General features: G+C 56.7%; 1 protein-coding gene across 3 annotated transcripts; it reads right to left on the bottom strand.

Annotated features, from left to right (window-relative positions):
- Nucleotides 1-2,109: 2,109 nt before the first annotated feature.
- On the bottom strand, nucleotides 2,110-8,083 carry SIVA1 (SIVA1 apoptosis inducing factor). Of its 3 annotated transcripts, none has more exons than XM_063091620.1 (5): nucleotides 7,927-8,083; nucleotides 5,573-5,767; nucleotides 5,042-5,130; nucleotides 4,611-4,767; nucleotides 2,110-2,317 (listed from the first exon to the last, which is right to left on the bottom strand). In XM_063091620.1, the coding sequence occupies exons 1-5, from the start codon at nucleotides 8,042-8,044 to the stop codon at nucleotides 2,199-2,201; spliced, it is 678 nt and encodes a 225-aa protein (XP_062947690.1). In that variant the 5' UTR covers nucleotides 8,045-8,083; the 3' UTR covers nucleotides 2,110-2,198. The 3 variants fall into 3 exon arrangements, with proteins under 3 accessions (XP_062947690.1, XP_062947692.1, XP_062947691.1); XM_063091621.1 differs by having other exon boundaries at nucleotides 2,227-2,317; nucleotides 5,025-5,130; XM_063091622.1 differs by lacking the exon at nucleotides 5,042-5,130.
- Between the last annotated feature and the right edge of the window lie 3,778 nt (nucleotides 8,084-11,861).

Raw genomic sequence — 11,861 nt, 5'->3', positions numbered from 1 at the left:
CCCTCATTGTTAGGAATGTGGTTTGCTTCCTGTCTTCTTCCAGTGGCTCTTTCCTCAGCCTTGGGCAGTTTTCTCCCACACAGGAGCTGTCCGCCTCAGCAGGAGCCTTGAGGGGACTGTCTCTGCAGCAATTTTACTCCACTCAAGCATCTCAGTGTGCAAACTCCAGCTGCCTTGGCCCCTAATTCTCAACTGTCAACTCAGAGAGGTGCCAGCTCACTGGCTCCCCTCCGTGCCCTGCAGCTGGGAGCTCTCTGCAGGCAGTCCAGGGCAGCCCTGGGCTCATCTTGTTTGTTCCCTTCTCTCAGGGGCCACTGTCCTGCATTGGCTACTGTCCAATGTCTGCAGATTTTATAGGGTTGGGTTTTTTTAGTTGTTTGAAAGCAGAGTGCAGTCCCAGTCCCTGTTGCTGCAGCATGGCTGGAAGCCCAACAAATATGAATTACAAATACTTACAATAAAATAGTCCCACCCCTCACAGAACCTACACTGCAGTTAGGAGAGAACAAGTCAATGTTATTACATTCACTGGTGAAAGCTGGGGAGGGGAGAGGGACAGTGATGGAGGGTGCTATGCATTAGGACAGTGGGATGCTTCTCTGAGCCAAATCCTGAAAGAAACAAAGAGTGAACCGTACAGACATTCAGAGGAAGATCTCCCCAGGCAGAGGAAGTGGGGGTGCTGAGCTGAAAACATGCTGAGCATGGTCCAGAACAGCAGGAGGCCGGGGGCTGGGGTGGGTGAGCACCCAGGAGGGGAGGGTAGGCGGGGTGAGGTGAGAGTCTGTGGGGCCACTGGCTTCTATTTTTAGGGACTTGGTTAGCTGTGGAGGGTTGGGACAGAGGTGACAGATCTGGACAGAGGAGGATAGACTGCAAGGTGGCAGGGGTTGTGCAGTGACTCGACCAGTGATGGAGCAGCTGCTATAGCACAGCATTCCTGCGGGCCCAGGGGGAGCAGGGCTGCAGAACATGGAGTGTGGGGCCAAGCGGGGAGGTGGGCAGGGGGGTGAGGGAGCGTCAAAGTAACAGAAATGAGAGCGTGAGGTTGCGGTTTGCAGGAGCACACCTGGCAAGAGGCTTTGGGGCCCCTATGGGAAGCCAGGTGAGAGCTGGTAAGCCCTGACAAAGACAGCCAGCGCATGGCTGACTTCCCACTCTGGTGCTTGTGGTACTCATGCCAGCCAAACTGAGATGGCCTGACCTGCCCAGTGCAAACTGTGCTATCTGAGGGCCCCTCTGCCTGGATGTGCTGCAGTGCTCCTCCCCTGGCCCATGGCTGCAAACCCCACTCCAGCCTGGCTCCAACCCATCGCCTGCACACCACAAGCTTCCAAGGGTCAGCGCCACTTGCCCCTCAAAACTGGCCAGTACGTTCCACCGCACACAGGAGCAGTGAGGGCTCTTCTCAGCTGTCCCCAGCGCACGGCCCCTGCCCCAACTCTGCCTCAGAGGATCTCTCTGCCAGTCCAGGGCTTCTCAGTGGGGCTGAGGGTTGATGGCCCACCTCCCCAAAGGCGGCCCTCGGGGGTCTTGTGGGGGGGGCAGTGCTCACATGGCCTGCGCCTCTCGTCTCCTCCAGCCCCACCCCTCCTGCCCATTGCTCTTCCTCCAAGGCCCCACACAAACACCACCTACCCAAAATACAACCAGAAGAACCGTCGCCCCCACAGCACTGCTGGGGACATCTTCCCTGCTGACCAAAGCTCCTGGAGGGCAGGGGCTGTTAGTCACCGGGGGCCCCAGCCACGCATGTGCCAGAAAAGCAGAGTGGACCAGGAAGCAAATAGATCAGGGCATGTGACAGGAATGTCAGGGACAGTTCTGGAACACCCCTTTTCATGAGGTGGTCTGGCATGCTGGCCATGCTCTCTGGAATCACAGAGCCGGGTGCAAGTCCTTCCTCCCTGCTTACTGGCTGGGTGAGATTGGGGGAGGACACACTCTGGGCCTCAGTTCCCTGACCTGTAAGGGGGGATGATAAGTCGGGTTCCTTGCATGGTGCACAGTGGGGATGCAGGAGCAGACACAGAGCCGGGGCGCAGCAGCACCTGTGCCCTCCTGGCTCACATGCTTCCTCTGCAGAACTGTGAACATGCATGAGTCCTCTTGTGCAAATATAAAGAGTTTATTTGCTTGTCATTAGGAGTACAAAACATAATATATAAAAGCCATCCCTCCCACTTGCCCCACGGTTGTCAAGGCCCAGTGCTGGTCGTCCAGAGAGGGTGCCGTCCGCTGCGGCCCTTGGGAACGCCCTCAGGCCTCAAACATGGCACAGCTGGCGCACAGTGCTTTCTCACAGACGTCACTGCAGCTGTGACAGTGCCAGGGAGGAGAGAGAAGCTGGTGTTAGGGCTGAACTGCGTCCCCATTCACATATTCAAGTCCTAACCTGCAGCACCTCAGAATGTGACCTTATCTGCAGACAAGGTGGCTATAGAAGTAACTGGTTAAGATGATGCCTACTGGAGCAGGGGGCCGACCCAACATGACTGCTGTGCTAGAAAGAACGACCCATGAGGAGAAAGAGACCCACACGGAAGGATGACACCAAGACACAGGGTGGAGATGCCACCCACGAGATGCACCAGAGGCACCAGGCACCACCAGAAGCCATCCAGAGGCCCAGGCCAGACTCTCTCTCTCAGGCCTCAGGAGGGACGAACCTGTCCCGGACTCCTGGCTTCCGGAGCTGCCTGTTATTTAAGCCGCTCAGTCCTTCGTTACTGCAGCCCGAGCAGATTCAGCTGATAAGCCCACTTGTGGCCCAACCTGGGTTTCAAATGGGACAGAAGCTTCCATGAAGCCTCCACAGACACCTCCCAGATGCCCTGTCAGAATTCAGTGGACTGTGACGGTCTACGTCGGAAGCATGTCAAATAGCAGTTTCTTCTGCTGTACCAAGACTCTACGGGTAAAGATTAGGACATCCAGCAGATCACAGGGAGAAATTTCTCAGGAAAGATATTAAAAGGACACAAAATTAGCAAGCAATATGCTACACAAAACACAAGCAGTGTAGTCTACATTGACAAAGAAGTCAGAACTGCCGTGCGGGCAGCCCCAGCCAGCTCCTGCCACTCGCCCTGCCAGCGGCTTGCCCGTGCCCTCGCAGAGGAGGTACCAGGAGTGGGGCAGCACAGGGCCACCAGGCAGGACACTGATGGCCGGCTGGGCTGCATTTTAGTTAAACCAGAGCTGGGGGAGAGAGCTGCTTGTTCACCAGGGAGCGAGGGGCTGTACTGGGCGGCAGGGGAAGGGGCAGGAGACTGGGGGCGCTGCCGGTTCCAGCCTGTGGCCCGAAGCAAGTCCTTTATTTGTGAAAGAGGGCAGAGAGCCCACATCCAGGGCTGTGGCCAGGAAAAATGAGCGTGGCCATGTTGGGTCAGTGGCCCACTTGGACATGGCAACGTGAATTCTGGGCCTTCCGGGGAAGAGGAGGAAGAAAGCAAGCACAGGCCAGGAGGAGACCCGCACAGAGCAGTGGGGAGCCCTGCGAGGACGCTGCGGACCCGAGCGGGTTCCAGCTGCAGGGCCCCGGGAGGAGGACCCTCCTCCCCGCAACCTGCCCTCCTGCTCTGTGTCCACATTCTCCTCAGCGAGAAGGCACTGGACCCAGGGAGGACCCTGCCCTTCTCAGTTTATGCATAAGTAGGGAGAGAAGATCAATTAGATTGGTGAAAACCAAAGAAAGAGCATCCGCAGTGGCGACTAGCCCAACACACAACCCCACACTGTGCAGTGTGAGTCACCCGCTGCCTCATCACCCTCGCAAATGGCCACAGGGACTTCTCCCTAGTGCTGCCCGCCCCTGCCCGTGGCCCCCCCAGTCTCCATTCAACAAGCCTAGGCCTCTGCCCCAACTGGAAGGACTCGTGATGTGCCACGGGGGTTTCAATCTGACATGGTTAGTTTTAGAAACTGGTGGGACCAAGCTTGTTTTGGAGCTACAGAGATGGTTCCAGGTGAGTTTGGGTGAACTCATCTTTCTTACAGAGCAGGACACATAGACTCTGCACTGTCTACTCCCGCCCGCCAGCCACAAGCAGCACTGCAGCGGGAACAGTCCCCCAGCACCTAAGACTAAGTACCGGGTCCAGCCAGCTGAGGCAAATGCATACACAGTGATGGACAAAGCAGTCTCTCCATGTCCTCTTAGGAGACAACCATAACCAACCAGACAACCAACCAACCAAACATAAATGTGGTAGAAACTGCCACATGTACCTGCTGTCATGTATCAGAGGTGCATGAATAACTAGCACACAGGAAATAAACCTGTGACAAAGTGCTGGCTGGAGAAGCCCTAAAGTGAGGGTGCAGAAGACCAAAATGTGCAGCTCGAGGACAGGAGACCGCAGCCAGACAAAGCTGGTAATATGTGCGATCTGAGCTTTTTTTAAGACAAGGGTGGGCAAAGCATTCATCGCCAGCATATTTGCCAGGCAACACCAGATGGCCACGTGTCAGGGGCCTCCTGCGCAGGGTGCTCTGGGCCCTGCCCCAGGTGGACAACCCTCCCACCCCCCACACATGGCACCTGGGGGTTCCCCCTGCACACTCCCTGGGGTGACAATTTTGGCAGCGGCACGGAGGGAAGCACTTACTCCATGAGGCTGCACAGGGCGCAGGCCACAGCTCCACAGCCCCAGCAGGTGTGCACACAGCGCCTGCACAGGGCCCGCTCGCATTGGCCGCAGACCGCCTTCCCGTCCACAGCTCGCACACATGAGGAACAGGCGATGGATGCTGCCCCGGACAGGTCTGTGAGGAAGAAATGCCACACTGTCAGCCCTGGAAGGAGACTGAAAGAGCTGGGGGTTGGGGGCCTCCCGCCTTGTCGAGTACCCAAGGGCAGAAGACTCCAGTCCCCCTCCCCTGCCCTGTCTCTACCACTGGATCCTTTGGACAACCCACAAGCAAGCACGGCACACAGGACCCCATGCTACCAGAGAGGTTGCCCACTCAAGACATGCCACGGACCATTCACATGACCACAAGTTCAGCACTCCTTCCCTTACCCAGCGTCCTCCACTACCTGGGGCCTGTACCAAGAACCAGCTCTTCTCCTGACTGCCTGCAAGAAGTCTGTGTCCCATCTGCATCTCGAGGTGTGGCTCACAGCTCCTGGTTTAGCAAAGAGGTTCCTGAGCCCCTCCCACACCCACCGACCAGACTGAGCGGTGGAGCTGAGGGCTTTGTCTCTTTAACCAGAGACAGGATGGTCTGAGACTCACACCACACAGGGACCTGACCAGCGTGTTCCCACCCACGTTGGATCATCTGGGAGAGTGGCAGGTGGAAAGCCAAAGGGATACCCAGCTGAGTCTCTGCCCCTTTTCTGGCCCAGTAGTTAGAAGCTGCTTAACAACTTCCAGTGGACTTCAGTCAGGTCAGAACTCTTCCTGACAGGAGCTTTCCGAGCCACCCGGCAAGCCACCTGAGCCCCATGTCGGCCTAACTTCACACTCTGGCCCCATTCCTGCTTGCCCAGGTCGGAAAAGCCCCAGGCAGACAACCTTGTGAATAGAGAAACACGCTTCCGCCCTGCACCTTCAGTGGCACTCACCACCCTCAGAGGCCTGCACAAGGCCCCGGGTCAGTCGCCCATCCGGTCCGATCAACATCTGACCACGTGCAACCCGCGGGGCCCCTGTGGGGCCGGGCTTTGGGGACTCTGGCAGGTGAACGATGGCACAGCCTTCATCCCATGTGTGGTCCATGTAGGCCTGTGCTCCGCGAAAAAGGAGTTGCTTGGTCTTCTCTGGGGAAGATAAATCATTCCTCACGTTTACACCTGTGCAGCATAAGAGGCCCTGGCACAGCCATCTGGTCCTTCAGGCCTCACAAAGGCCCTATCAGGTGGTCATGGTGAGTCGTCCTTTGTGTTCTGCCCATGCTGTCTTCTGGCGAGCTGGGTCCTGCTCTGCCTCCATGCTCTTCCCTCCCTCCTTACGTGGCTCAGCTGCCACCTCCTCCAGGAAGGTTCTGAGCCTGCAGCCCCACCTGATTCCCACACAAGAGCTCCCTCTCCTGCCACTATGCAATGACACCCACTATGTGGCCTCCCAGCTGGCCTCACCTCGCTGGGCTTGTGCCCCTTGCCTCCCACACTCCCAGCACTCCTCATTCCAAACTGGCTCTGTGTAGAGCAGAGGAAGCTCTGCACTGTGGAGCGTTCATTCACAAAAACAGGTGCCCCCGCAAGGAGGCAGGAAGCAGCCGAGGCTCAGAGCTGGGCCTACAGCCCGAGGCCCGTTTGTATCATCTTCAACTACTGCAGGACTACCAGCAAAAGACGTGGCAGCCACCAGCTCCTAACAAAGGTATCCCAGCCTCTTCCTGACCTCTGTGGTTTTTGGACACCCACCCATTCCTGGGAGCTGAAGTGGCTTTCTATCAGGCTACATGGCGGTCACCCAGGGAGCTTTACAAAATCAAATGCCTGGGTGCCAGACCCAGAGATGCTTGGTTTTTTGTTTTCTACCTCGCTCCAACACTGCCAGGGTAGAAATCCTAGAAACTCTGCATGGCTCTACATGAAATCGGCAACAACTGTCATAAGGTAACTCAAATGGAGTGGCTGGTGACAGCTCAGTTACACCCTGTGTCTCCTCCCCCTCCCCTGTTTACAATGGGCTCAAAATGGGGGGAAGGGGGGCCACGTGACGAGGCTAATCCTTGTCCTCAAGGACTGTGATCCATCCAGGGTCAAGACACCAGGGTGACAGCTGAGTTCACACTGGGCATCCTGCACTTACTGTGGAATGCCCAGTGAGCCCAGCACCCCTCCCTGACCCGGCCCAGTGAGTGACAAGCCCCTGCAAATGCTCTGGGATGGGGGTGCTCAAGGGAGAGGGTAAAGGCCTTAGTCCTCATTTCTATTTAATTCTTTTTTGCCTGCCAAGTGTCTAAATTCTTTTAGTGTCCTTAGAGAGGGCACACACATGCAGTTCAGCTGCAGATCCCACGGCTTCCCTCATCTTATCACCTGCATGGCCTTGGAAAGCCCTTGAGTTTGTAACACTGGTGCAGGAGGAGAGAAAGGGCAGAGCAACTGCTGATGTTGGGGAAGAAGCTGCCAGAGGAAGAGGACCAGAGCTCGAGGACAGGGGTCCTTCTGAAAGCTGGGCTCTTTCCCACACCCCCAAGGCACGAGCGGCACCTCTCAATGACATACATCTCCGGTCACTTTCAAGTTGCTCTAGGTAAGGTAGGCCCCACTTTGTACCTGCGGTGGAGAGTTAACCGCCCCAATCAAAGGGATGATCAATAATATTAACATGCCTAAAAGTCGACATGAGAATGTCCGACGAGAAGGCCTGTTGGACTCACCGCCCTCACGTCCCACCTTGAACTGGATACCAGCCTCCTGGACTCACCTCTTCCTCCAACCTGTACTCACCCTGCACGAGTCGGCTTAGACTGTTGCTCAGGAGACCTTCTCTGACACCCCTGCAGGTGCTCCTACAGCAATCTGTGCCCGCCCTACTCACCCCTGGCGACTCCTTCTGCTGGTCTCCCCCACTAGGCGGGGGAGCCAGCTCTGTCTTGCTTGCCTCCGGGTCTCGGGCCGACTGCAATGCCTGGCAGGGAGGGCGTGCTCCACAATACCTCCCGCGTCAGAAGAGGCACCTTCGCCGGTTCACTCTATCCGGGACACCCCTCTCCCCACCCTGTCCTCCGGCCTGAAGGGCCCAGGTGCAGAGAGCAGGGCATCCTGAGGAAGCGGCACGGGGCCCGCTCACCGTGGGGCGGTGACCGTCGGGCCCGTGAAGGAGGGCGTGAAGTCATTCACGTCCCCAGGCCCCGGCGTGGCAGCCCGTTTCCCCGCGGCCCTAGCTCCGGGGACCCCAGAGCCCCTGCTCAGGCCGCCGCCTGCTGAGGACCCTGAGGGGGCCCAGCGGCGCGCCCGGCACTCACCGAAGATCTCCCGAGAGTAGCGCTCGGCGCACGCGCCACGGCTCAGCTCCTTCGGGCCCACGCGCACTTTGAGCTGCAGCGGGGCCGCGTCCGCGAAGGGGCAGCCCCGCTTGGGCATGGCCGCGGGGCCCGCAGCTACCACCTCCGCGCCGCGCCCGGACGCTGGCCCCGACGTCACAGCCGCGCGCCGCCGCGGGAGGGGCGGGGCGCGGCGCGGGATTGGCCGGGCACGAGGTTGACGGTAGGAGTGGGCGTGCCGGTGGGCGGGATTCGTGCAGACGCGGTGCGCAATAGGCCGGAGGAGAGATAGGGGGCGGGACTTCGGCGCGGCGCGGCGTGGGATAGGCTGGGGGCCAGGTCGGAGGCAGGACTCGGCGGCGCGGGAAAGGCAGGGGGCGGGTGGGGACGGGCGAGCCGGGGGCGGGGCTCGCGTCAGGCGCAGCGCAGGATAGGCCGGGAGTGACATTGGGGCGGAGCTCGCGTCAGGATTGGGGGGGGCCACGACAGAGGCGGGAGTAGCGCACTGTCGGGAAAGGCCCGGGACCAGGCCGAGGGTCGGGACCGTGAAGCGGGGATGGGACTGGTGTGAGGCGCGGCGCAGGACAGGCCGAGGGCCAGGCCCCTCCTTTCTCTCCCGCACCGACTCGTCCCCACGCTGTCACTTCTCTGGGGTCCCTCCGACAGAGGCCCCTCCTTTCCCTCCCGCACCGATTGGTGCAGAAACAGTGTCCCTTGTCCTGCAGTGTGCTCTTCGCTGTGGACGTGTTTTCTTCCTCCTGGTGTCCTTTAACTTGCCCCTTTATAACCTGTATTTCTGGTGTCAAGAGCTGACTCATGGAGGTCGTACAAACCACCTCACCCAGGACATCATTTCACAGCTGACGAAACTTCCTCAGAGGCAGTGACGCTCCTTTGTACGTGCGGCGCTGGAGCCTGGCCGGCCGTCTGGCTTAAACGTGTCCTCCTGCGCTCTGCCTCCTGCAGGCTCTCCTTTGCGTCCTCGGAGACCTGCCTCTGTGGGGACGGCGTTCTACGAAGTTCTTTGCCACCTTGATGGCATAATCGTGTCCCTGTACTAATTCAAGGAAATGACTGAAAATCACCCAGTTCTAGAGTCACTTGTGACTAAGCACACACTCGGTTTGTTTTGTCCCAGAAGTACATGAAATTCCCAGAGATCATTGCTTTTAATCTTAACAAATCTTTGGAATTTTTAGCAGTTTTTTGTGTTCAGATTTGAAACTGCCTTAGGATCTTGTAAGACACAGTAGATGCAAAACACTGATATAAAGAGGTCTTCTCAACTCTAGTATTTCAGTCTGATCTTACTTTAAGAAATACTTATTGAGGGCCCGTTAATGTTGCACGGATCTGCTCGGGCTGCTGTCACAAAGCACCACAGACCAGGTGGCTTAAACACACATTTATTCTCTCACGGTTCTGGAGGCCAGAAGTCTGGGATGAAGGTACTGGTGGGTTGGTTTCTGCTGAGCCTTTTCTCCTTGGCTTGTAGACGGCCGTCTTCTTCCTGTATCTTCACATGGTCGTCCCTCTGTGCGTGTCTGTGTCCTAATCTACTCTTGTAAGGACACCAGTCATTTGGATTAGGATCCACCTATATGACCTCATTATAACTTAATCACCTCTTGAAAGGCCCTATCTCCAAATACTGTCACACTCCGAGGCACTGGGAGTTAGGACTTCAACGTATGAATTGGGGTGGGGGTTGCACAATTCAGCTTATAACAAGTGCCGAGGTCTGTTAGGTGCTTGGGGGTGGTTTGAGCCAAGACCACAGGGTCACTGCCCTCTGGCAGGACAAGTGTCCTGAAAGGGGAATCACAGGGGCTGTGGAAACACAGACCTAGGAGACCTCCCTGCCCGGGGTGGGAGATGCTTTGGGGAAAATCGTCTGGCTGGGAACTGAGCTCATGCAAAGCATTTGCCGAGGGGCACATTTTGACCTCCAAAACATGGACATTCTGAAAGTGGACATTCTGCGGATGGAGGAAGGAATGCACTCTCTGTTTTCTCAGGAGACGTGTGACAAGACTGCCCCCCCACCCCCAACAAATGCGCCGAGGGTGGGACTGGAGGGAAATAGATTCACTAGAATGTTTAATCCAAGTCCCCGCAGGGGCCTACAATTTTGAGTAAATATCTTAGCTGTTCCACAGATTAGTAATGTCATTATACTACTTTTAGTAACTTTTAAATTGGGTGTAACTTATTTATGGTGAAATTGTACGTACTTGCATCCAGCGGGAAGGGGAAGCATCAGGGACGTGCACGCTCAGCCAGTGGGTGGGGAGCCGGAGAGGGGGGAAAGAGAAGGACCTGTGGCTGGAGCCCTTATGGGGGACTAGGGTGTTACCCCAGCAGGTTTCCTGCGGAGAGCTCCGGTTGGCGGGTTTAGAGCAGACAGGCATGAGCTCCATGCAGGCATGCTGTGACCAAGGGAAGGTCACTGGCATATCTGCCGGGTCCGTGTGGGGTGTGCAGGCCAGTGGGGAGACTCACATAGGTTGTATCGGGCTGTCCCAGAGGGAGGTGGTCACCAGCAGGCGGGTGCATGAAGAACTGGGAGGAGGTAGAGAACGGGGAACTGTGTCAGGGGAGACGGAGCCCTGCTCTGGTACAGGAAAGTCCAGTTTATATTCAAAATAGGTGCTGGGGCAACATAACATTATACGAATTCACTGCAGGGATAAATCACCCATTTGTCTCACCCAGGTACTGGACAGAGACAACTACAGCCTCATCAAAGCTGGGGCTGTTTTATCCATGCAAAGTGGGGTTTGTTATAACCACTCAGACCCTCAAACATCTGGTACTGACAAAAGGGGTGGGGACCCAGAGTATTCACCCGGCTGTCTGTACTGACCCATTGCTGGGACGACAGCGCCTCCTGCCCACATGAAGGTGAGAGAGTCAACACCAGAAAGAACCGTTTTCCCTCTGAGCTGGTGTCCCTTCACCCTGGGAAACTTCTACAGGCACATGATAGCGCCTGCCTCCTCAAGATGTTATCCAGAGATGGAAGAAAAACACCTTGTGTTCATGTGGAGGGTTTAGTGGCTCCTACAAACTATGGATGTGGAAACTTTTCTGCAGCTGTCTAATTTAAGTGGCAGGTTAAACTTGCAAAGCCTGGTTTGCAGCTTTTACACAGAAGGAAAAGATTTTCTTTCTTTTTTGAAAAATGTCTACTCTGGTTGAAGCGTGCATCTCTCTGTTGTCTAGCAAGGTGCTACAAGACAGTCACCTCAGAAGGTGACACCGCCGTCCCTGTCCCCAGGAGGATGGTGTTGGCCTGGGGACGGAATCACACCAGCGAGAGCTCACCCCTGCCCCGGGGCTCTCTCCTTCCATCCCTTTTGCTGTATTATGGAAGAAACAATTCTTGGAAAATTCAAACAATGGTCTCTGCTGGTGCCACCACCTCCACCCCAAAGCAGACGCACTACTGAGAAGGCCCAAGAAGGAAGTGTCCCCATGTGGCTTGGGGCGATGGGGATAACAAGCAGTTGCATAAAGTGCTTCCTGGTTTTCACGTCACAGGCCATGCTGGGCACTGTGTGAAGTTTGCTAGCATGCCTGGAGTCACAGGCATTTCAGAATTCAGCCCGCCCACCCTGTCTCCGGAGTTAGCTTCCCAGGGTGTGAGCAGCCAGCCTGGGCTGGGGTATCCCCCCAAAAGCAAGCCCAGCTGGCGCTTCAGCAGCGTGAGTGCAACTGACATGCTCAGCGCCAGAACGTCTGACTCTCATCCTGGCAGACTCGGGGTCTCTCTGAAAGGGCACTGAAAGGGCGGTCATTTTTCACAATTTGACCCAAATGCCGACATGTGATTTAGGGAGGCTACTCAGCGTCCAGGTGAGCACAGTAGGCTCAGTGCAGCTTTGGTCAGTTAAGAAGTAGTTTATTCAATCAAA

This window comes from Cynocephalus volans, chromosome 3 (assembly GCF_027409185.1).
Source record: "Cynocephalus volans isolate mCynVol1 chromosome 3, mCynVol1.pri, whole genome shotgun sequence".
Taxonomy (NCBI): Eukaryota; Metazoa; Chordata; class Mammalia; order Dermoptera; family Cynocephalidae; genus Cynocephalus; species Cynocephalus volans.
Note: the sequence above shows the minus strand (reverse complement) of the source record. Positions and strands in the feature narration are given on the sequence as shown.

Excerpts from the sequence above, each read along its gene's own strand:
- SIVA1 (XM_063091620.1), bottom strand. The coding sequence starts at position 8,044 with ATGCCCAAGCGGGGCTGCCCCTTCGCGGACGCGGCCCCGCTGCAGCTC. Across the intron at positions 5,768-7,926 it reads CTACTCTCGGGAGATCTTCG|AGAAGACCAAGCAACTCCTT; the intron begins GTGAGTGCCGGG and ends TATCTTCCCCAG. Across the intron at positions 4,768-5,041 it reads GTTCTTGGTACAGGCCCCAG|ACCTGTCCGGGGCAGCATCC; the intron begins GTAGTGGAGGAC and ends TCTTCCTCACAG.